General features: G+C 44.7%; 1 protein-coding gene across 2 annotated transcripts in view; it reads left to right on the top strand.

Moving 5' to 3' along the window:
- Positions 1 to 26,307, top strand: part of tbck (TBC1 domain containing kinase) — a 218,442-nt gene that overhangs the window by 170,040 nt on the left and 22,095 nt on the right. For both annotated transcript variants that reach the window (XM_078209219.1, XM_078209229.1), the window contains exon 25: positions 12,526 to 12,685. In XM_078209219.1, the coding sequence (XP_078065345.1) occupies positions 12,526 to 12,685 (160 nt within the window). The remainder of the gene's footprint in view (positions 1 to 12,525; positions 12,686 to 26,307) is intronic.

Raw genomic sequence — 26,307 nt, 5'->3', positions numbered from 1 at the left:
CTGTAACCACACATATTTACCTTGTTGGTATGCCTGACACACTAAGGGGCAATTTAGCATGGCCAATCCACCTAACATGCACATCTTTGGACTGTGGGAGGAAACCGGAGCACCTGGAGGAAACCTACGCAGACACAGGGAGAATGTGCAAATTCCACACAGTCACCCAAGGAATTGAACCCAGGTCCCTGGTGCTGTGAAGCAGCAGTGCTAACCACCGTACCGCCCTTTGGACACTAGTCTGCCCTAGATCCTCCTTCCACTTCTCCTTCATTGTTAGGTACTCTTTTAAGCACCATGTCCACATACTCCTAAGTTTCTACCAAACACCACTTGTTCCTTTCAACTTTGAAAGCCTTTGGCAGTTCTTTGGGCCCTGGCCTTTAACTCTATTCTAGCCTATCTTCCATCCGCTTTGGTGAAAGTCACTAGGTTACTAGACAGAGGTTATTTAGGTTAACATGTTTGTGGCCATAGCAACTCAAAACATAGAAAATAGGAGCAGGAGGAGGCCATTTGGTCCTTCGAGCCTGCTCCGCCATTCATCAAGCTCATGGCTGATCATCCAACTCAGTAGCCTGATCCTGCCTCCCTCCCCCCCCGCCCCCCCCACTTATCCTTTGATCCCCTTCACCTCAAGTGCTATATCTGTTTCTTGAAAACATAGTGTTTTGCCCTGAACTACTTTCTGTGGTCGCGAATTAATGTTAATGTAAGCTTACTTGTGACACCAGTAAATAAACTTTAAAAACAGCGACAGTCCTTCAGGAAGATAAGGCAGAGGCATGATCAAAACATGGGCAAAGAAGGTCAGATTACCAGAGCAGGTTCTCATACAGGCCAAAGTTCAATCCACATCAGGATTTTCATGTGGTTCAAGGTCAGCAACAAACAGGGGGCTATCTTACCAAAAAATAGCCCAAGTGCCAAATAAGCATGAAAACGGGGGAGAGTTAAGAGATTCATTTTTTGGGCGAGTTTGCAAATGCAACCTTACGCCACTTTGTGCAAAAAATAATGCACAATCAGTTTCCCACCAGTGGGGGAGGTGGGTGGGGCCTAAGCTCGCCAGAAAGCTGGCTGTTCACACTAGAGGGAGCTCGCACGCATGCAGAACAGAGAGATTTGTCAGTCATTCCCCCCTCCCCCCCCCCCCCTTGGATTTTGCCTGCCAAACCACCCCCCCCCCCAAATGATCACTGGCCCCCCACCCACCCCTGGTTGATCACACAACCCCCCCCCCCCCCCACCCCCACTTGTGACTGATAAATAAACAACTTTAACTTTACCTTTTATAAATTTATAAAATCAGTGGGATATACTGTTTGGTTTTCTGTCTGTTTGAATTCTTCAATAGGATTGGCTGATTAGCCCGTGTGATGCCATCTCTGTCACCAGTCCTCGCCGGTCCTCTTTAATTGTGACTACGGAAACAAATTAACGTTGGAAAAGGTGTAACCCATACCGGCGAGATTGCTAGATCTTTGCGGGTAGCTTTCTTCAAGATCATGAATGCCATCTCAGATGCTTGGTCGGGTTACTGGTCTATGCTGAGTAAGCTAGCCTCAGTTGACTTACTACCATTGGCATCAATCCCTCCTCCCCCCCCCCCCAACCTTAATCAGTGCCTTAAACAATGATTAAATCAGCAAAGGTTTCCTCACTTGATTACTATCCATTGATCCCTGCAGTGTGCATGCGTGTGTCAGCAGGGGATAAGATCAACTTTGACTGTGATGTATGCAATGGCTCAGATAACTTGTGCAGACACACTGTCTAAAGTCGCAGACATAAATAGGGAGTAGATTATGAGACCAGGTTGTATAAACTTGGCTTGTATTCCATTGGGGTTGAGAAGACTGGAGGAGGTGATCCAGTTGAGGTTTTAAAATATTAACATTAATTGAATGGGGTAAATGTGAAGAAATTCCAACTATTTCAAAAAGATTATGCGGTTACTCGAGGGGGGACATGAAAGGATACATGGCTGATCCCAGAACTTAAAAGAATGTTGTGGAAGGAAAAGATTGACTTATTTGGCAGTCTCCCCTCTTTTGCTTTTGTCATGTGTGGTCTATTCACCTGAGTACCTTTAATTTACTTTTGCAAAGTCAGCCTCCTGTGCAGATATTGTTACCTGGTGTCTTTTCTCGAAAGAAAAAACTCAGAGGAGTTTCAAATGGTGTTTAAAATTATGTAAAGTTTGGACAAGTTGGTTCTATGTACAGCACAAGGAATCGTAGTTATAGATTAAGAACAACAAAAGGCAGGAGGGCCATCTATTTGCTGGAATTATGGTAACAGATTACTGACATGTGGGGCAAGACACCTTAATGGATTTCATGTAGGAATAGACAGGTTTCTGTCAACAAATGTCAACAAGCTGCTTCACAGCTCCAGGGACCCGGGTTCGATTCCCGGCTTGGGTCACTATCTGTGTGGAGTTTGCACATTCTCCTCGTGTCTGCGTGGGTTTCCTCCGGGTGCTCCGGTTTCCTCCCACAGTCCAAAGATGTGCGGGTTAGGTTGATTGGCCATGCTAAAATTGCCCCTTAGTGTCCGGAGATGCGTAGGTCAGAGGGATTAGCGGGTAAAATATGTAGGGATATGGGGGTAGGGTCTGGGTGGGATTGTGGTCGGTGCAGACTCGATGGGCCAAATGGCCTCTTTCTGTACTGTAGGGTTTCTATGATTTCTATGAAATGGGTTTCAGGGAATGCACCAAGCGAGCAGTGGGGTTACAAAAACAGGAAATGCTGGAAAAACCCAGCAGGTCTGACAGCATCTGTGGAGAGAGAATAGAGGCAACGTTTCGAGTCTGGATGACCAGTCAGTGTAATTGGGCTAGATTGACTGTGGAGCTTCTCCTGTCTGAAAATGTTCCAACATCAATTTCCTTCTGGAACAGACCAACAAGTCTGCCTGCAACTTTGGTTGCAAACAAAGCAAGATTCAGTAAGCTCTTGTGTTTGCAGAATAGGATCAGAGCACTTTATATTAAGAAGCTGTGACCATCAGCTTTAACTAAGTTACTATCCTTCCTAACACAATACCGTTTCCCCCCTCCTCCCCCCAACTTTCATTTTGTGATCTGTTTCCTAGAATCCTTGAATCCCTGCAGTGCAGAAGGGGGCCATTCGGCCCATCGAATCTGCACCGACCACAATCCCCCCCCCCCCACATATTTCCCATGGCTAATCCATCTCACCTACACATCTTTGTGACTCTAAGGGGCAATTTAACATGGCCCATCCACCTAACCTACAAATCTTTGGAGTGTGGGAGGAAACCGGAGCACCCGGAAGAAACCCGCGCAGACACGGGGAGAATGTGCAAACTCCACACAGCCAGGAATCGAACCTGGGTCCCTGTCACTGAGAGGCAGCCGTGCTAACCACTGTGCCACCTTGCCACCCTCGACTGCACTTTGAATTGAGGCAGAACAAACACATGTTGCTGCAAGAAATATTCCAAGTGGTCAGAGGTCACGCAGTTTTAAAAAGCACTGGTTAAATGATGATGGGCTAAACAATTCTTGGAGGGGGGGGGGGGGGGCGGGGCAGTGGAAAAATACAACTTGCAGGCAACCTGTGCAAATGGTAAAATTTTACTTCACTGTGGCTTGGGGGCAATTAAAGAGATGATGATGGCTGAGCTATTCTGACCAAAGGAAGTTAACAAAATGTTGCTGTGTGCTAACGGTAAAACTTATCCACGGAAAATCACTAAGAGCTATGAAAGGAGCTGATTATGTTGAAAGATTGGCGGAAATGTTAATCTTTATTAACTCAAGAGTCTTGATCCAGGATAATTAATCAGAGTTTATTTGTTTGATGTTGGTTTTAAATGCAGCAATTTAACTCCGTGCAAAAGCATATAAATAGATCGTGGTGGTGCCAATGTTTTATCTCAAGAATTTAAATCCTTCAAGCTCCTTCCTGTGAATGAATGGCCTGGAAAATTATGTGACTGATGGACATTTTCAAGGATTTGATGCTGCTGCAAAGATCCAGTCACTCCCAGTGCCAAAATCCGATGGATTTTGTTACAGTAATCAGTGTGCATCAAGAAGCCTAGTTTGTTATAATTAATGTGCTTTTGCCCTTCTGTTATCTGTGGACCTGCGTCACTGTTAGTGGTCTTGGGTTATGCTGCATATTCAAAGGTATATGCTCACAGCAATTTAGTTTTTAGTTTAGGGTGGCACAATGGTTAGCGCTGCTGCCTCACAGCTCCAGGGACCCGGGTTCAATTCCAGCCTTGGGTGACTGTATATGTGGTGCTTGCACTTTCTCCCCGTGTCTGCGTAGGTTTTCTCTGGGTGCTCCAGTTTCCTCCCACACTTCAAAGATGTGCGGGTTAGGTTGATTAGCCTTGCTAAATTGTCCAAAGTGTCAGGGGAATTAGCAGAGTAAATATGTGGGGTTACGGGAATGGGGCCTGGGTGGGATTGTTGTTGGTGTAGACACGATGGGCCAAATGGCCTCCTCCTGCACTGTAGGGACTCTATTCTATGAGCAAATATATTTTGTGATGGATAAAAGCAAATTACTGCGGATGCTGGAATCTGAAACCAAAAGAGAAAATGCTGGAAAATCTCAGCGGGTCTGGCAGCATCTGTAAGGAGAGAAAAGAGCTGACGTTTCAAGTCCAGACAACCCTTGACATAGAGTCGTCTGGACTCGAAACGTCAGCTCCTTTCTCTCCTTACAGATGCTGCCAGACCCTCTGAGACTTTCCAGCATTTTCTCTCTTGGTTTTATATTTTGTGATGTATTAACTGCTTTTATTTTAACTGAATGAGAATATCTGGGTAGACTTTCCACCTGTTCATAATTCTCTTCTCGTCACTTGCTTGGTCTGGCTGTTACGGTCATTGCATTTGCAATGACCGTAACCAATAGCAGTTGCTATTGGTGCCTCTCAACCTGTCAAAGACTGCCATGAGTCGATTTTTCCTTTCTGCTGCTTGGAAGCTTGCTGTGCACAAATTGGCTGCTGCAGTTTCCTACATCCCAATCGTATCTGTACTTCAAAAATTACTTTATTGGCTGTAACTCACTTGGGGACATGAGGAAATGAAGGGCGCCAAATCAATGATGCAAGATCTTAATATCATTCTGTGTATCGTGTTATTTCATTGTATTTCAAAGTAACACTACATTCTGCACTGTCTTGTTTCCTTCTCTATGAACGGTGTGCTTTGTCTGTATAGTGCGCAAGAAACAATACTTTTCACTGTATGATAATACATGTGACAATAATAAATCAAATCAAATTCATTGATGTAGGTATGAAGGATCAATAAACCAGGCTTTCTCTGTATCCCCTTTCCAATCCAACTACAACAATCTTCACGTCCTTTATGGTCCATCTATTCACTTCATGCCACTGAGGTTTGCCTGACTACTATTACAAGATTCCCTTTGTTTATATCTCCCCTTCCCATCTTATGTTAAGAAATTCCAATTCCTTTCTTCTCCACCTTCATGCTAATAAATGTTAATTGTGAATAATTCTTCCAAATATTGACATTTTCTCCAGTATCGCTGTCCCTCCTTTGCCCTCACTTGAACAACTGGATGAAAACAACTTCTTTCTCTTCCATCTCATTAAGTCTCTATTATTCCTACACAGGAAGTCCTTAGAGCAATAAATAGCTAAGACATTCCACGGTAAAGCATTAATCTGCCATAAAGCCGGATGTCTATGAAATAAAATAAAGTGAAATGTTTCTAAGGAACTCCGAATGAAATGGATTAGAGCTGTGCACTTGAACTATCTATCACATCTCTTAATAGCTGGCAGATTAATGCTTCCACCTATTTTAGTGGCTTAGGGCAGCCTCGGCACAGTCCAAAGTTTGATTCTACAGCACAAGCGTCTCATAATTTGCCAGAAATTAGCATTGAGTTGTTATAATTATCCACTGAGGCTGTAAAGCGCGTTGGTGTACCAAGTGGAGATGCCAGAGAAATGGCAAAATGTACATTCCCTGGGTCAGAGTTGGAGTACATTGTTGGAATGGAGTGAACAGAGCATCTAAACCATGTTTCTCTGTCCTGACAGCACTTGATACTAATGCTGATTGAGGAACCATTAAGAATCTACTGATGACGACAAAACCAGTGCCCATTGTCGATTGTCAGAAAAATCTATTTGGTTCACTAATGTCCTTTAGGGAAGGAAATCTGCCATCCTTACCTGGTCTGGCCTACATGTGACTCCAGAGCCACAGCAATGTGGTTGGCTCTCAACTGCCCTCCAAGGACAACTAGGGATGGGCAATAAATGCTGGCCAGCCAGCGACACCCATGTCCTACAGATGAATCTTTTTTTTTAAAAAAGATCCCCACCAATGAAATGGAAATTGGGAGAGATTTTTTGGAGTGGCTGATGTTTTATACAATTGGTCAAAGTGACCCCCCCCACCAACTCAGTTCCCCAGTTCAGTGATTGTTATTAACAGGCACCAATTCACAGAAACCTGTGGGTGTTTCTTTTGTAGCAGCAACTGCATGCTATTATTCAAGCATGATGTCAGCTTCAGAATTAAAATATAAGCCCTAAAAGTCCATTCAGCTCACCGCAGAGCTGAGCTATGCTTAGAATAGAGCTTGTATATTGCCTCTGGTGAATGTCCAATTGGCAAATACAGGGATGGTCAACAAAAGTATTTCCAAAAGTGTCTTTTATACTGATGCTGAAAATAGTCGGAGTTTTTATGTTGAAGAGAAAGGGACCTTGTACTTGAGAGGAAATGGGGGGGGGATCCTCCTCTTGGCCCTGAACGCATTGGTGCTAATCAATTCCCAATTGTTGTGTTGGCCGTCTCGCAGAAGACACCATGAGAAGCCGATGATTTAAGCTTGCAGCTCAGGAAAGCCCGATTTTTCAGGGTACTTGTGTCTCTAAGGACACGGCTACTGTAAAAGTAATTAGAAGTGGAGGGTCTGCGCTGTTTCTTCAGAGTGGGGTCTCCATGCTCATTATCTGACAAGTGATTGAAACTTTGGAGGCAGGCTGCGGAAAGATGAAAGCCGTAGGGTGGTGACCCTTATTAGAGCGTCTTTCTCCTGCTCCCTAAGCAAGGAGCAGGCATCCCCTTCAAGGGCAGGACACACAAGCTTGCACTGGGGGGGTGTTTATTTACATTAGTACTTGGGGAAATGAGAAGGTGATTAAAGTGCAGTTAGTGAGTGCAAGATATTTCAGGAGAACTAATTACAGAACAAGCTTTCTGAAGCATCGTTAAAGTCGCATTTATCACCACTTGTAACTTGGTTCGGTCTCTCATACACATCTGGTCGTTTAAGAGACAGATTGTTTTTGTGCTTTATGGGAAGAAATACTTTGGGTTATTTTAGTCGACATAATTTGTGAAAGAACAGCAGGAATCCAACTGGTGTTGAGTCAAGTACTGCATTTTGAAAAAAAGTAATAGTGTATTACATAACAGCACAAATGCTTCCGTTATTATAACATTTTAAATTATTGTTGAATGTTATAGTTGGAATGACTTTCCAGTTATTTTTGCACAGTAATCCTCATTGTTTAAAAAAAATGCCACTTGCTAAAGTTCCAAGCTTTCAAATGTGTTCCAAACCCTGAGGGGAGTTTAACATTTATTTATTAGTGTCACAAGCAGACTTACATTAACATTGCAATGAAGTTACTGTGAAAGTCCCAAGTCGCCACACTCTGGCTTCTGTTTGGGTACACCGAGGGAGAATTCAGCATGGCCAATGCACCTAACCAGCATGTCTTTTGGACTGTGGGAGGAAACCGGAGCACCCGGAGGAAACCCACACAGACACGGGGAGAACGTGCAGACTCCACACAAGCAGTGACCCAAGGTGAGAATCGAACCTGGGTCCCTGGCGCTGTGAGGCAGCAGTGCTAACCACTGTGCCACCCAGACTGGGAGATACCGATCCCATTGACAGGAAGAGTCAAAAATCAGTGAACACGGATTTAAAATGAACGGTAAAAGAATCAAGGAAACAAGAAGACAAGAAAAATCATTTTTGCGTGGTTAGAATCTGGAATAGGCTGCCTGAGAGTATGGTGAAGATTCAATCGTAGCTTTCAAAAGGGAATCGGATAATTACCTGAAAAGAGTAAAATTGCCAGGCCCAAGGGCCAGGCCTGTGGAATTGGGCCAGCTGAATTTTTCTTGCAATGAACCAGCACAGACGCAATGGGCCAACTGACGGCCTCCTGTGCTGCAAACATTCTATGATTTCATTGCAAACTACATGATGTATCGCTTGTAATGCACCCTCCCTCCTGCAAATTATTTGACATCATTTATCATGGAACCTTACTGTCACAACTTTGATTACTTTGAGTTCCAATGCATTAAACGTGCATAAAACCTTGTTCAGACTATACATCGAGTACTGCTCTCAGTTCTAGTCTCTGCAATTTAAAAAGGGTATAGAGTACAGAAGAAGGTGCAAATAAAATTTTAAATTTCGCAAGGATGATATCAAAGCAGAGAGAATATACTCTGAATAGCTTGCGTGCTTGGAAATAAGGAAGCAAGGAGAGACCTTTCATAGAATCATAGAGGTTTATTAGTGTCGCACTTGTCATTCATTCATAGAATCATAGCAGAAGGAGGCCATTCGACCCATTGAGTTTGCACCGAACACAATACCACCCAGGCCCTATCTCCATACCCCTGCATTTAACCTAACTAGTCCTCCTGACACTAAGGAGCAATTTCTCATGGCCACTCCACCTAAGCCGCACATCTTTAGATTGTGGGAGGAAATCGGAGCACCCAGAGGAAACCCACACAGACAGTGACCCAAGCCGGGAATCGAACCCATGTCCCTGGCGCTGTGAGACAGCTGTGCTAACCACTGTGTCACCGTGCCGCCCTGATAGAGGTATTTAAAATTGTGAAGTATTTGATGGGGTAGATGTAGAAAGAAATGTTTCCAATTCTGCAGGGTCTCCAAATCTGGAGGTCAGAAATATATGGTCATCCCAAAATGCAGTGTGGAATTCTGGAGAAATGCTTTTACCCAAAGAGTGATAAGAATGTGCCACTACATAGAATAGTTGAAATGGATGAGAATGTGCATTTAATGGGGAAACTAGATAAAACATAGGCGCAAGTCGAAGGATGTGCTAATATGGCTAGATGAAGTAGGGTGGGAGGAGGCTTGTGTGGCACATATACACCGGCATAGGCGATTTGGATAGAATGGCCTGTTTCTGTTCTATAACCTCTATTTAACTCTGTGCGTTGAGTCACTGATCCCAATAGAAGCTGCAGTGCCCTAATCTCAACCCACTCAACCGTGTTAGATACCTGCGGACTTCTGTTTTTCTTAGACTGCACTTCATCTCCAGTTCTCAGCCAGCTCTCTTTAAAAAGTGTGCATGTATATTCTTAATATAGTGAATCAGGCTATTTTGTCAGCAGTGACTAGTAGCGTGTGGTGTATAGAATGCAAACTGAAAGAAACCACAGAGATTCCCTTCAATGCTTGTGGTTTCCAATGTTGTGTACAGTGGATGTGGAAATGATTATAATGTAATGTGGTGCAATAAACACTATCCTTATCCTGTGGCTACACCAGCACCACAGTTAAAAATCTGAGAGAGACTCTGAAGCTATTGGGGTGGTGGGTTTGCACCCTGTACAGGCCACCTGTGCTGAAGTGTCTATTTCTGCTGGTGGTGTACAGTTACAAACAATACTGAAACCGTTTCATATTTTACAGCCAACCTTTCTGTTTCCTTGACCTAGTAGGAAGGTTTAAAATTTATTTTATGAGTGTCACAAATAGGCTTACATTGACACTGCAAGGAAGTTACTGTGAAAATCCCCTAGTCGCCACATTTCGGCGCCTATTCGGGTACACTGAGGGAGAATTTAGCACGGCCAATGCACCCTAACCAGCTCATCTTTCAGACTGTGGGAGGAAACCGGAGCACCCGGAGGAAACCCACGCAGAGAATGTGCAGACTCCGCACAGACAGTGACCCACGCTGGGAATCGAACTCTGATCCCTGGTGCTGTGAGGCAGCAGTGCTAACCACTGTGTGTAGGAAGGAATGTGACCAGTGGGAAGCTCCTGACCTGGTTCACACACGTGCAGTATTTGCTTGTTCATCAACATTATGGATAGACATATTAATATTTTATATCTACTTTATCATGTGCACTAAATCCAACTCTGGGGTGAGAAGACTCCAATGTTCAAATTTTTTGCTATTTAACTGAACGGAATAAAATTACTGCCCACGTTCAGTGAATATTAATGCCTGGGTTATCCATTGTTTAGCCCATAATGAGCAATGGAATGGAACTCTCAGATCAATGGGAACTGATGCCCCCCCGAGTCATAATGCATTTAATCTCTGTGCATTCACCGAGTCTTATTGCTTACTCCTTCAATACAGAATTATATTGGAAAATGGTTCGGAATTAAATTGAATCTACAATCCAGTAACGGATTTGGTTTTCTCCGTATGTGTTGATTTAATATCTGCTTCTGATTTAACATTTATCCTTGTGTTTATACATCAATGCGAATTGTAACTAACTCTTAATATTGGAACTGAAAGGGGAAAAAATGCATTTTTGTTCTGCCTTTCACAACCTCAAGATGCCCCAAGGCATTTTACAGCCAATTAAGTACTTATGAAGTGTAGTCACTGCTGTAATGTAGGAAACGCAACAGTCGATTTGCACATGGCAAGGTTCCACAAAGAGCCATGAAATAGTGACCATATAATTTACTGATGTTGATTGAGGGATAACTATTGGCCTGGACGCCAGGGAGAAGCTTCCCTGCCCTCCTTCGAATAATGATGTGGAGATGCCGGCGTTGGACTGGGGTAAACACAGTAAGAAGTTTAACAACAACAGGTTAAAGTCCTTCGAATAATGCCATGGGGCATTAGTTTGATGTCTCAGCCGAAAAGCTGAGACATCAACCTTCAACAGAACAGCCCTCTCTCGGCCGTCTCGCTGATGTATTGACTCCCCCAATACTGGGAGCATTCTGCGTTTTGGGCACTATTCAGAATTAGAAGCTGCTGACATTGATGCCTGGAGGTGGTGGGGTTGGTTTGGCTGGAATGCAGCGCACAGCCGTAATGATAAGTTCTATTTTTGACCAAGCGTGATTTTGTTTCCTGCCATTGTGCATCATCAAAGCCTGTAAAACAAACACATGTCGAGATCGCCTCTTGCAACTTAAATTTCAGATAGATGTGGCGGATGGCGCTGTTTTGAATTTCAGAAGCAGAAATTAAGATATCTTTAGCACAGCAGGAAATTGAATTAATCTCATATTGCAGTGAAATTGAACATCAATATTTGTCAAGAAAATGTTCTGTCGCTCAACCAAAGTATGTTCTTACTATCAGGTGCCTGAACAACCGGTACAAAAGGACAGCTATTGCCTATTAGTTCAGCGATTAAACTTAAATTCACACCTCACTAAACTTTGCTGTTAAAATGTGCTAATGAGCAAATTGAATGGCAACGCACAATATTGATTAATATGGGTTTTAAACGCAGTAACTTATGTTTAAATGTCTCCCATGTCTTGAAAAAATATAGAAGCAGTTATTGGACAAACAACTGCGATATCACACCTTTATGCATTTCTTCTGACCAGGGATCCGGGTTCGATTCCCAGCTTGGGTCACTGTCTGTGTGGAGTTTGCATGTTCTCCCCGTATCTGCGTGGGTTTTCTTCGGGTGCTCTGGTTTCTCCCACAGTCCAATGATGTGCGAGTTAGGTTGATTTGCCATGGCAAATTGCCCCTTAGTGTTAGGGGAACTAGCAGGATATGTATGTGGGGTTACAGGGATAGGGCACTGGGTGGGATTGTGGTCAGTGCAGACTCGATGGGGCAAGAGGCAGTACGGTGGCACAGTGATTAGCACTTCTGCCTCTCCGCGCAAGGGACCTGAGTTCGATTCCTGGCTTGGGTCACTGTCTGTGTGGAGTCTGCACGTTCTCCCAATGTCTGTGTCCATTTCCTCCAGGTGCTCCGGTTTCCTCCCACAGTCCGAAACTCGTGCTGGTTAGGTGGTAAATTTCCTCTAAGTGTACCCGAACAGGCGCTGGAGTGTGGCGACTAGGGGATTTTCACAATAACTTCATTGCAGTGTTAATGTAAGCCTACTTGTGACACTAATAAATAGAGTTCGACTTAAAACTTGTTATTTGCAGCTGTGCCATTTATGATACTGGAGGGTTTTATTAAGATTAGAAAATGAAGTGTGGCAGTAGTTTGAGATATTAATCGATCACCTGTGGGATTGCCAATGGAGAGTCAAGACCAAGTGTAAACTTCGGACGCAAACGGGGTAAGAGCAAGTTAAACACGGTTTGCGAGATGAGTTTATTAGTGTTAAATGTGCAGTTTTTCAAGGCTCAGAATTCCATTATGAACAAGTAAAGTTAAAGTAATACAAATGTTTCAGATAATGTTTCCTTGTGTTTTTTTTCCTCTGTGCTCTTTTCCTTGACCATGTTTTTGTACCAGATTCACTCGTGGCCACATCAGTGGCAGCATAAACATTCCATACAGTTCTGCCTTCAGCCCGGACGGTGAGCTGATCCAGTGTGCACCCACCAACTTGCTGCAGAGTTTCAAGGGGCGTGTTGTTGTCATTGTGGGGAACGTGGTCAGGAACGCAGCTGACGTAAGTTGCTATCCTATTATGTTCCAGCTGATTTAGCTACAGCTTCAAATCCTTGCTGGGGGCGGGGGAGGAGGGAAAGATCTACAGGACAAAATAGGCTGTGACGAGAAAACAAACAGGCAATTAACTCATTACACAAGGTTGGATCCTGATGGGATGATGGTGATAACATGTGGCTCGAGGTGATTCAATGTTAAATGATTTTTTAGCTGCCATCTCAGGATCCTGAACTGGACACTTGCAGCTTCCTGGTACCAATTAACCTTGTGCTCAAAAGATTTTTTTTCATTTTTCCCACTGCACGCACCCTTATACTTTCATTAAGCATTCCATGGGGGGGAAATGTCCACTTTAAATGTATCAGAATGTAGAATATGAGAGATACACATAATCACGTAAACAATAATTGAAATTAATTGTGATCTCGGAACTAAGTAATGAATCTAAATATTAATGTGAGTGAGCACCTAGATTAGAATTTTAGCGCTGCTGCTCCACTTCATGTCAGTGCTATTGTTACTGTGTACATCGGGAGTCAGTGCTCCATCTGACTCTGGCGAGGAGCTGTGTGAGACTCTCTGAGGAGGCAAGCTGGTTCAGAGTTGCCAGAAGGTCTATGCAAGTCCCATGAGATTCCTAAAATTCACGACCAAGAAGCACCGTTCAAATCAGAAACCAGTGGTTCACGTGGACAAGGAAACCCTCTCTTAATACTTGAAGGGAGAGTCCAAAGATGTGCAGGTTAGGAGGATTGGCCGTGCTAAATTGCCCCTTAATTTCCAAAGGTGCATAAGTTGGCCATGGTAAATGTACGGATTTATGAGGATAGGGTGTAGGGGAGGGCCTGGGTGGGTTGTGCTTTCAGAGAGTTAACATAGAAACATAGAAGATAGGAACAGGAGGAGGCCATTCGGCCCTTCGAGCCTGCTCTACCATTCATCACGATCATGGTTGATCGTCCAACTCAATAGCCTAATCCCGCTTTCTCCCCATAACCTTTGATCCCGTTCATCCCAAGTGCTATATCCAGCCGCCTCTTGAATACATTCAATGTTTTGGCATCAACTACTTCCTGTGGTAATAAATTCCACAGGTTCACCACTCTTTGGGTGAAGAAATGTCTCCTCACCTCCGTCCTAAATGGTCTACCTTGAATCCTCAGACTGTGACCCCTGGTTCTGGACTCCCCCACCATCGGGAATATTTTCCCTGCATCTACCCTGTCTAGTCTAAAATTTTATGAGTCTCTGAGATCCCTCTTCATTCGTCTGAACTCCAGCGAAAACAATCCTAACCTAGTCAATTTCTCCTCATACATCAGTCCCGCCATCCCCGGAATCAGCCTGGTAAACCTCGAGAGCAAGTGCATCCTTCCTCAGAAAAGGAGACCAAAACTGCACACAATATTCTAGGTGTGCCCTCATTAAGGCTCTGTTTAATTGCAACAACACATCCCTGCTCCTGTACTTGAAATCTCTCTCAATGAAGGCCAACATGCCATTTGACTTCTTTACTGCCTGCTGCACCTGCATGCATACCTTCAGTGACTGGTGGACAAGGACACCCAGGTCCCGCTGCACACTCCCCTCTCCCAATTTACAGCCATTCAGGTAGTAATCTGCCGCCTTGTTTTTGCTTCCAAAGTGAATAACCTCACATTTATCCAAGTTATACTGCATCTGCCATTGATTTGCCCATTCACCCAACCTGTCCAGATCATTCTAAAGGATCTCTGCATCCTCGTCACAGTTCACCCTCCCACCCAACTTGGTATCATCTGCAAACTTTGAGATGTTACATTTTGTTCCCTCATCCACATCATTAGTCTATATTGTGAATAGCTGGGGTCCCAGCACCAATTGCTGTGGCACCCCATTAGTTAGTGCCTGCCAATTTGAAAAGCACCCATTAATTCCTACTTTGTTTCCTCTCTGCCAACCAGTTTTTTTTATCTAACTCAATGCACTTCCCCCAATCCCATGTGTTTTAATCTTGCATGATAATCTTTTGTGCGGGACTTTGTCAAACGCTTTCTGAAAGTCCAAATATACCACATCGACTGCTTCCCCCTTGTCAACTCTACTAGTTACATCTTCAAAGAATTCCAACAGATTTTTCAAGCATGATTTCCCCTTCATAAATTCATGCTGACTGACTTGATACAAACGCGATGGGCCAGAAGGCCTCTTTTTGTACAGTAGGGGTGCTATGGCTCTCCCAATGTCCTGGCCAATATTATCATTCCTTGGCCAGGGGCGGCACGGTGGCACAGCTGCCTCACAGCGCCAGGGACCTGGGCTCAATTCCAGCCTCGGGTCACTGTGTGGAGTTTCCACATTCTCCCCGTGTCTGCGTGGGTTTCCTCCGGGTGCTCCGATTTCCTCCCACAGTCCAAAGATGTGCGGGTTAGGTTGATTGGCCATGATAAATTGACCCTAGTGTCAGGCAATTAGCAGGGTAAATATGTGGGGTTACAGGGAATAGGGCCTGGGTGGGATTGTGGTCAGTGCAGACTCGATGGGCCGAATGGCCGCCTCCTGCACTATAGGGATTCTATGATTACCAAAATGAATTAACTGACCATTTATCTCATCTGCTGTTTTTGGGATCTTCCTGTGTCTAAAATTGATTGCCATATTTGACTACATAACCACAGTGACTGTTTCAAGCGGTAACTCTTTGGTTGTAAGACTCTAAGTCGTCCTGACAACAGAGCGCCTTATAATTGTAGTTTTCAGTCCTTCAAGTGGCGTGTCAAACCCGATTTTAAAAGCGTTCGGGAAACACTTCTAAATCTGCCTGCAGTTAATTGAAATGTTTAGATAGTGCAGAGATTTTCCACCAGCGTTCTCTAATCACTTGCACATGCTTTCTTTCCCAGCGGCTAATATATAAGTGTCTAACCACAGGGTTCTCTACTAAGGCAGGAGGAGATTTGGAGTTCTAAGCAGGCAGTGTAAACAAGGTTCTGCCCGACTGGAAACTATCCTACAGCTATCTATCTCTGAACAAGAGCCCCAGTGTCATACAGCTTCATTTACTGATGCAGCATTGTAATATTTAGAGTGAAGCCAAATGATATATCTTTTTTAAAATAATTTTTATTTTAAGTTATCAGTTATTGCCTAAATGTTGGCATCGGGATTATGTGAGATGAGGTGAATTTTTCCTTAAATGATTAGGTCCAACCTGAACTAAAATGTTGATGGAGAGTGATTGCAGATAACATTACCTGTGGCATGTGAGAAATCCACTCTGAGCACGAGATTGATACCTGAAATGAGCGGGGGTATCTAATGAGGAAAGATTGGACAGACTGGACTTGTTTCCACTGGAGCTGAGAAGAGTGAGGGGGCAAATTGATTGAAGCACACAAGATCCTCAATGGTCTTGACAAGGTGAACGAATGAGGGGGGATCTCATAGAGACTTATAAAATTCCAACAGGACTAGACAGGGTAGATGCAGGGAGGATATTCCCGATGGTGGGGGAGTCCAGAAGATTCGGGTAGACCATTTGGGATGGAGATAAGGAGACATATCTTCACCCAAAGAGTGGTGAGCCTGTGGAATTCATTACCACAGGAAGTAGTTGATGCCAAAGCATTGAATGTATTCAAGAGGTGGCTGGATATAGCACTTGGGACGATTGGGATCAAAGGTTATGGGGAGAAAGCAGGATTAGGCTATTGCGTTGGATGATCAACCATGGTCTTGATGAATGGCGGAGCAAGCTTGAAGGGCCAAATGACTTCCTCCTGCTCCTATTTTCTATGTTTCTATGCTGTGGTGTTGCCGGCATTGGACAACACCAGGTTAAAGTCCAACAGGTTTATTTGGTAGCACGAGCTTTCAGAGCGCTGCTGCTTCATCAGGCACTCACCTGATGAAGGAGCAGTGCTCCAAAAGCTCGTGCTACCAAATAAACCTTTTGGACTTTAACCTGGTTTTGTGAGACTACTTGCTGTGTCTGTGTTTCTATGACATGGAATAAATATTTCCTCTTGTGGGTGAGTCCAGAACTTGGGGGCACTGTTTTAAAATTAGGGTTTTTTGACAGAGATTAGGAGAAATCTTGGCCACGATTCTCCCATCGCGCCCGCAACTTTTCTGGCGGGTTGCGGTGGGAGATGCGCCTCACTAGCCTTGTCCCCGGGATTTGCGCGTGTGCCGGGAATGCATGTGCATCTCCCAGAGCCGGCGAACAGTCGCCGGTCAGATCACGCTAGAAACCGGCGGGAAGGCAGATAAGTAATTTGAATCTATTTTAAATGTATTTTAAATATGTTTTAAATGTGTTTATCGGGAATTTTCGGAACCCGATTGAATCTCCCACCCCGCCAGGAGTACTTCATTCCGGCGGGGTTTACACTAGCTCCCCATGTTCGGGGAACTAGCGGAGAGACCCTGCCAGAATGAAGGGGTGCAATCGGGGCCCCCGGGGGGGCGGGCGGCGGGGGGGGGGTGATGCCCCCTGGGCATGGTCACTCTAGCAGTGACAGCCTGTCCCCCCCTGGCACTGCCCAAGGGGCAAACTGCTCATGCCCAGGGGGCACCTTTACACTGCCCATTGGAATTGGGCAGTGTCGGGGGGGGGGGGGGGGGGCTATTCTGGGCAGGGCCTAGGGGTGATCAGTGGGGGGTCCCGCTGCCACTCTGCAGACAGGATCGGTCTGGGATGGAGGGAGGGCAGTGATTGGGGTGGGCTGGGAGAGGGGTGTGGTCTGCCAGGGGGACCTGCCTCCGGGGGGGTTGATGGGGTGTCTGCCGGGGTCGGTGGGGTGAGCTGTGCATTGGGGTGCTCCGGGACAGGACAGGGGGAGGGGGGGGGTCAGGGCTGGCCCGGGAATTGTTTTGGGGGCCGCGATCGGACCATGGCAGGAGGCTGGGAGGGGCAGCACTGCGGGGGTCCCAGGCTGGCCAGCAAATGGGGAGGCTGACAGATTGGAGCCATTGCACATGCGCAGAGTTCCAGAACTGTCAAACCCCGGCGTGAATAGCACCCCCCCCCCCCCCCAGGTTTTAATGATATTCACGACTAGGACCTCTGCAGTGCACAGAGTGCGGAGATTCAGGTGAGAAGCTGAACTGACAAAACAGTCGGGATCTAGAACCGTTTTCCTGTCAATTCAGCGCTTTTGGGAGAATCGCGGCCCTTGTCTCTCAGAGTTGTGAGACTTTGGAACACTCTGCCTCAGGAGGCAGTGGAGGCAGGGACATTGAATATTTTTGAGGGGGTGGTAGATAGATTATTTTTAGGTAAGGGAACCCAAGGTTATCCGGGATAGATGGAAATGTGAAATTTAAAACACAAATGGATCAGCCATGATCTTATTGAATGGTGGAGCAGGCTTGAGGGAGCCAAGGACCTACTTCTCCTATTCCTGGTAATAACTACAGCTAAGGAATGACAAAGTATTGACTAAAGCTTCATGCACTCTATAAAATTAGGATTAAATTATAATCTTATTCTCAATTGCATAAAATGCTTGAACTTTGAAACCCTTCGAGTATTGAAATATTCTTCAGATTTCAAACTCAACTGCGAGCTCCTGAAGGCGTCATTGTCGAGTGGAATTAGCACTGAACGCATTGCTCCCAGTTTACAATACTGTAACAAACACTTTCATTGCCCTGTGTTAGCAAAGACCATTGAGATGTTCCACCTCCTTTGTTGGACAAATGGTGGCACTGTTAGGGTTTCAATGTTTTTGATTTGGCTCCGTCCATTGCTCTTTGGTTTAGTTTAAAGAACTTGAGCAGCACCACTTACGCCATCTGGTTAATGCGTCTAACGTGCTCCTCCTAACTGAGTGGACTAATTTGGCATTAATAGCCCTGACAAAATACTGATGACCTGAGGTTACAAATCTGCAGGTTGTCCCTCCACCGTGAAATGCGAACATATGTTTAACTTTGACCTCCTGCTGCCTGTGGTGGGTGTTTGCCTCACTTAGGAGCAGAGTGCTGTAAATCATGATGTCGTTTCCATCAATTATCGACTGGGTCCATTTTCTTCCATTTGTTGATCAAGGAATAAAGGCAAGCTTCTCCCCCAGCGTCTGCTGGCAGCATTGTGAATAGGAGAAAGTCAACGTTGCACAATGGGCCAGCAGACTCTGCGTGTGGGTAGAAGGCTCAACTCTCAATTGCCACCAGCCTTCTTGGACAGAATGCTATTTCATTCTGACCGGCCATTACAGCAGCTGAATGACAAAAGCCAAAGCTTCAAGCTCCAGTGCAGAGGGCGCCATGGTGGCACAGTGGTTAGCACTGCTGCCTCACAGCTCCAGAGACCTGGGTTCGATTCCCGGCTTGGGTCACTGCCTGCATGGAGTTCGCACGCTCTCCCCGTGTCTGCGTGGGTTTCCTCCAGGTGCTCCGGTTTCCTTCCACAGTCCAAAGATGTAAGGGCCATGGCAATGGTAACTTGCCCCTTAGTCTCCTGGCCTGTCTAGGTTAGAGGGATTAGTGGGGTAAATATGTGAGGTACGGAGATAGGGTCTAGGTGGGATTGTTGTTGGTGCAGACTCGCTGGGCCAAATGGCCTCCTTCTGCACTGTAGGGATTCTATGAATATTAATGCTCAAATGGTCTCTGATCTCATACCTTGAGTATTGTGTCCAGTCCCAGTCCCTGAAAAACAAGGGGGAGGAGCAAACATTGGCAGAGGGAGGGGGGAGGAGCAAACATTGGCAGAGGGAGGGGGGAAGAGTGCAGAGAAGATTCATGAGACTAAACCTTTAGTGCCTGAGTTATGGTGAACCTCTAGTGTTTGAGGACTCTGGGTTTGTACTTGATGGAATTTAGAAGGATAAGGGAGGATCTCAGTGAAACTTACAGAACCCTGAAAGGCCTGGATAAAGTGGACGTGGGGAAGATGTTTCCATTAGTCGGAGAGACTAGCATCCGAGGGCACAGCCTCAGAGTAAAGGGACGATCCTTTAGAACTGAGTTGAGGATAAATTTCTTCATCCAGTGGGTGGTGGATCTGTGGAATTCATTGCCACAGAGGGCTGTTGAGGCCAGGTCATTGATTGTATCTAAGGCAGAGATAGATAGGTTCTTGATCAGTAAGGGGATCAAATGTTACAGGGAAAACACGGGAGAATGGGGTTGAGAAATATATCAGCCATGATCAAATGGTGGAGCAGACTCGATGGGCTGAATGGCCAAATTCTGCTCCTATATCTTATGCTCTTATGGAACTGTTAGCTTTTCACCATGGAAGGAAGCCATCTAGATTGTAATCTTCTATAGGACTGTTTGGTAGTTAATGGTATGGAAAGGTTAATGTGGAATACATACTGCATTAGCGGGAGCAGTACATTGAGGTACAAGTTCAAACTAGAAGGATAATGTCTGCATGGGATTGGTATCAGAAGGCTCTTCACATAAAGAGATCAATATTCAGAATGGATCCTGTTGGCAAAGCTGGAAACCCTCAAATCAATTAACAATTAAATGGGGGTGGGGGGGGGGTAGAATTTGTCCGGATTGGCAAATTGAGATAGGCCAAATAGCAACCCTCATCTGTAAGTATCCTGTGAAGTCACATTGTAAAAGCAGTCATGCATGGTAAAATTGCTCTGCGTGCTAAGTTCAATGATGTAGGGAATGCAGAATGGATTAAGAGCCACAGCTTTAGGTTTCCGCACCCGAGGTAACATAGTTTATTTTACCATGCACTGACGCTGAAAACTATTTTAACTTCTTTGTATTTTAACCTGGCAATGAAAAAGCACGCTGCACAAGTTGTTCTGTCAGTGGCCACATCTGTGGTTTTTAACCAGGTTTATAAGTAAATTAGTAGAATTTATTTAAAACATCAAGAGTGTAAATTCTTTGAATGAGCTACCATGGACTAACGGCTTTGTCATTGACAAAGTAATCAACTCCAGCACTATGGAGAAAGAATATATCGAAACCTCCTGCTCCAATCACAACCCAAACACCAGGAGGACGGGAAGCTCATATTTCCCGAGTTCTCCAAACATTCCACTTGTGACGTGAATTGAAACTGAAATTCTAGCTCTTTAAACCCTGTCCAGAATGACAAAATTGCCTGCAAACTGCTTTAGCCAAGCCAGAATAAAATTTAGCGGTGGCATCTTCAGAGCAAGGTGATTCAAACAATGGGCGGCACGCTGGCATAGCGATTAGCACTGCTGCCTCACAGCTCCAGGGATCCGGGTTCAATTCTGGCCCCGGGTCACTGTCTGTGCAGAATCTGCTCATTCTCCCCATGTCTGCGTGGGTTTCCTCTGGGTGCTCCGATACCTCCATCATAAAATCCCTGCAGTGCAGAAGGAGACCATCCGGCCGATCGAGTCTGCACCGACACAATCCCACCCAAGCTTTATTCCCATAACCTCTCATTTTTACCCTACTAATCCCCCTGACACTAGGGTCAATTTAACATGGCCAATCAACCTAACCCGCACACCTTTGGACTGTGGGAGGAAACCCACACAGACATGGGGAGAACGTGCAAAGTCCACACAGACAGTGACCCGAGGCCGGAATTGAACCTGGGTCCCTGGCACTGTGAGGCAGCATTGCTAACCACTGTGCCACCGTGCCGCTTCTCTCGTACTCCAAAAATGTGTGGGTTAGAATGGATTGGCCATGCTAAATTGACAATTAGTGTCAAGGGTTAGCAGGTTAAATATGTGTTGTTACGCAAGTTAAACCACCCTCCTCCCCCCCCCCCCCCTCCCCCCCCCATCCCTCACCCAGATTGTAATCTGCACTCCGCTGCCTTCTGTCCCCCCCTGCCAATCCCCATCCCCTTTCAGGAGTCGTCATTTTTAGTTAGGAAACTCTGCGCCAAGTGTCAATGTCCATTTCCAACCCTCAAAATACGACTGTGCCTCCTCTTATAGAATGAGAATATAGTATGTTTGCATAAGCGGTTTCTAATATAAATGTGGCCAAAGGAAATTATACTGGGAAAAATTGGCCAGAAGTGCCCTACAAGATTTTAATATGTTAGGAAAACGTCAGATTGTACTTCAACTTGTGAAAATGTTTGAGTAAATGTTGGATAATAAAAAATGCTCAGCAGGTCAGGCAGCATCTGTGCAGGAAGAAACAGCGTGAATGTTGCAGGTTGATGATCTATCCTCAACCGATGTCACGGCCACCGATGGTGGAGAGATTAAAATTAGAGGAGCGTAGATATCTTGGAGTGTTGTGGGGTTGCGGAGGTTACTGAGATAGGGTGGGACAAGGTCATGGAGGGATTTGAAAACAAGGATGAGAGTTTTAAAATCAAGACATTGCTTGATTGGGAGCCAATCTAGGTCAGTGAGCACAGGAGTGACAGGTGAACGGGACTTGGTTAAGAAACATGAACATAAAACACAGGTGGGCCTCCATTCCTATCCCTCGGGCTGCGTGCAGCTGTTCCAATGTTTCCCTCCAAACTAATGGCAAACAAGTTGACCGGTTCCAAAATCTGGTTGATGAAGTTGGTGCGTTATATTTTGTTGTCAAAATCTTTGCATGCGAGACAATACTGGATACTTACTCATGAGGTGGAGATGCTGGCATTGGACTGGGATGGGCACAGTAAGAAGTCTCACAACACCAGGTTAAAGTCCAACAGGGTTTATTTGGAATCACGAGCTTTCTGAGCGCTGCCCCTTCATCAGGTGACACATCTGATAAAGGGGCAGCACTCCTAAAGCTCAAGCTTCCAAATAAACCTGTTGAACTTTAACCTGGTGTTGTGAGACTTCTTACTGGCGTGCCTTTTGAAATCGCTCGGATGTGGATTCTGAGTGCAGTGTGGGAACTGGGCCGTAGTGCTGACCTGAACCTCCTTGGGTACAAAAGAAAGTAGAAAAGGATTATCCTTATCTTAATGACTGCTAATGTTTTTTTTTTTAAAATGCGCTTAGCCAAAACGTAAACAGTTTCACCATTTATTACAAACAAAACGTGGCAGAAAAATGGAAAAGTTTCAAAGCAATTTTGTCGGAATCTCGAAGTTTCTTCAAGCGAAAGATTAAGACAAAGATCAGCTTGTTTGTTACCTGAAGGCAAAAGAAAAGTGAATAATGATGAGCTCGCTGTAAAATGGTGCTACCAGCCCAAAGCATTACTACAGGAACGTAAGTAAATGATGCCAAAGAGGCACTTGTACTTATTAGGATGTGCGAGGTCACAGCAGTTGCATTTCTTTTCAGAAGAGTGTTGACCTTGGGGTTGGTTAATCTTGAACTCTATTGCAGTAATTGTGCACAGCTTATCCCTTGAGTGTTGTCCACCATTCAACTTCTCAATCTGGCGTTTCTTCCTTGGGCATAAAACGGAGGCTAAAACCAAAATTGCACCTGATGTTGCCCTCGTTTTGCTGATGTCAAGTAATTCCCAGGTGTCTTCCTTAACTCTCTATTATATTTTCTATTGGGTTATGCCCAGACTTCAAATGGGTGGAAATCAGTATAAACAATTGGGCCCAGGGAAACACACAAACACACTGCATACTTCTTATCCAAGTCCTTATGTTTGAAGCGTCAACTCACTGAACCATCACTCATGTAGATAAATGTTCAGGATACCTCACTCGGGGAAACTTTTCAGTTTTTTAGCATGGCTTATCCATGTGCCATAAGATGGCATTTCAAAGAAACTAAAAGTACAGAGCAAGCCACAGGAAGATTACTTTTCAAAAATATAGCGATTAAAAACCCCATAAAATTACTGAGGCCCAAAATGTATTTTACCGTGTCGAGGGCCACTCACCCACCCACCCACCGGCCCTGAATATACTCAAGACAGGATTGCCATATTTGAGAGTTGGTGGCACAGTGGTTAGCACTGCTGCCTCACAGCGCCAGGGACCTGGGTTCGATTCCCGGGCTTGGGTCACTGCCTGTGTGGAGTTTGCACGTTCTCCCCGTGTCTGCGTGGGTTTCCTCCAGGTGCTCTGCTTTCCTCCCACATTCTGAAAGACGTGCTGGTTAGATGCACTGACCCAAACAGATGTTGGAGTGTGGCGACTAGGGGAATTTCACACAGTAACTTCATTGCAATGTTAATGTAAGCTTTACTTGTAACTAATAAATAAGCTTTTACTTTAAAAAAGAATGACCAGTTTTGTAGGTGGAGATTTGCTTGGACAGAGGGCTTCATGGTCAGATGCATAAGATCAAGGAGAATTGGGCGTATTGCTGCCATGTGACATTTGCTTTGTGCCCAGATTGTGTGTATCTCTGGGTATAAATACAGAGAAAACACCAAGCACTGCCAAAGACTTCCACTAACAAAATCAGAGGAAGGTCCTTTTTAATTTCTTTACAATTTCACTGGACATCCTGAGAAGTCCATTTGCAATGCTGTCATTTGTAGTGACCAGGGAGATTCTATATTCTGCATCAGTGGCAAAGCTGGTGACATGTTAAGAAAATGAAGCTTCATGTCCCCCAGTGCAGCACTTGAAAAAGGCAATGTCACCTTCCATAGTTGTCCATTGGTCAGTAATCATTTAAAAATGCATCTGGATGTTTCTACTCCATTCCTCTTCTTGGGAAGCAATAATTTTGAAGTTCAGAGATGCTAATGAAGAGGATATAAAATCACAAGCAACTATATTATCTCACAAAGTGAGTCTACAAAGCACCAGATTAGTTATTCCACACTCCCAAAAGGCCTCTTCTGCACTGTATGATTCTATCCTAAATAGTTTTTAAGCAACATATGAACATACAAACTGGGAGCAGGAGGAGGCCACTCGGCCCCTCGAGCCTGCTCCTCCATTCAATAAAATCGTGGCTGATCTGATTGTAACCTCCTCAACTCCACATTCCCGTCCACCCTCGATAACTTTTCATCCCCTTGTCAATCAAGGGTCTTTCTGTCTCTACCTTAAAAATATTCAAAGACGCTGCAACTGCGCCAACACAGGCCAGTTTCCTACTAGTCCCCTGCATACTCTCAAATCTAGAAGTATTATATTTTAAGAGTGGTGCAATAGATTTTTAATTCTGTCGCTTAGTCAGTGCGGTACAAATGAAACTGTGTTTAATGATAAATTTCTTGGTATTTCATTGCAACAGGCACTTGCTTACAATGTGTCAACAAGTTCTGTATACTCAGCTAAATCCTTCAGGTCCAGGCTTAGTGTGAGTAAATCTTAAAAAGCTGTTGCCAAATAAATTGGCCATTTCTGTTCGGAGAAGACACTAGTTCTCTTTGACTTCACATAAACACCAGATAGTAGAGAGCCTCAGAGTTAGTTGAAATTGTGAAATCTATGCTTGCTGTAAACAGACCAGACACGTTATTTTTCTTGCTCGTCAGTTTGACATAAGCTGGTTGGCAATGTAACTGATGTTGTGTTCAAACATTTTAAAAGTGCTGGCCCCAGTGTCAGGAAAAGCACCCCCCCCTCCACTGTGATCCTGCAGTGAGTGGATTGGGAAAGAGGGTTAGTTGCTAGTTGGAACATATTCCTGCTTCCTAAAACCCCCTTTAAATGGAGCACAATCATCATACACGTGTGCTTAAAGACACTGATCATATCCCAGGTTCTAGCTGATGATACGAACCACACAGTGAACCCCTGCAATGAGATTGCAGCATTTGCAGCCGAAGGGCCTGTGCCTGTGCTGTTTTTGTTCTTTGTGTATCTCCACCTGATCCTTCTTATATATCCATGTCAGGTCCATGCTTTGGACTGAGGACACAGAAATCCCTAACACATGGACTCCACGCTGCCTGTTACATCATTGACTTTATTGGGATGGGCAGGGACTATTCTGGATCCTGAGACATTATGGTGGAAGACGGCATTTTGGTGTCATGGCATAATATGCTGCCCCTCTGATTCACTCTCGTCACAGTTACTGTGGGAGTGAGCCAGGAAGGCTGCGTAGCTTCATTCCAAGATTTTTTAACCTTTGTCTCTACTCAAACTTTCAGTGCAACACCAAATGCAAATAAGGAGGTGTAACATCTTCAACCATATTGAGTCACTGGCCTTGTTATTACAGTTCCGATTAAAACTAATCTTTCATAACGCGTGTTAGAGAGATCAAATTGACTTTTAAGCACTAAAAACAATAATTAACTCTCAGGTCCCTCGGAGCTCACTTGTGACCTTGGATATTGTCTAAATGCCTCCATTAGAAACCGAGTTACCGGAGTCCCATAAATATTTACAGCATGAAATTTCTCTCCTCACCATTTTAATTTAATCTCAGGTCCGCAGCAAATGTGTGGGGTACAGTCAGCAGGGAATCCTTGCCGTGTTACATTTCTAAAATAAGTATCATGCTTTTACGAGAAGTTAAGTTTTCCAAACTGAATCATTCTTCTCCACCAGTTTCCTCTGGCTAAGCCGTTTGTAAAGCGGGGGAGAATGTTAAATGTGGGGATCCAACATACTGCTGTAATTATTTCAGAGCACTTGCTGTGTTCAAAACAAAATGTGGCCTTGGGCTGGTTTCTTCCCTTTTGATTTGTGGTCAATTTTAGATTTGTTCAATCCTAACAGAAGTTCTGTCACTTTAAATCCTACTTGTCAGTGTAGTGGGATGAAGGGAGGTTTGAACGTAAAGACTGTCTTGAGAAATAACGTCTTGCTGATCTCTGGATCGAGTTCTTCACAGGTAG

Source organism: Mustelus asterias, chromosome 1, assembly GCF_964213995.1.
Source record: "Mustelus asterias chromosome 1, sMusAst1.hap1.1, whole genome shotgun sequence".
Classification (NCBI taxonomy): Eukaryota; Metazoa; Chordata; class Chondrichthyes; order Carcharhiniformes; family Triakidae; genus Mustelus; species Mustelus asterias.
Note: the sequence above shows the minus strand (reverse complement) of the source record. Positions and strands in the feature narration are given on the sequence as shown.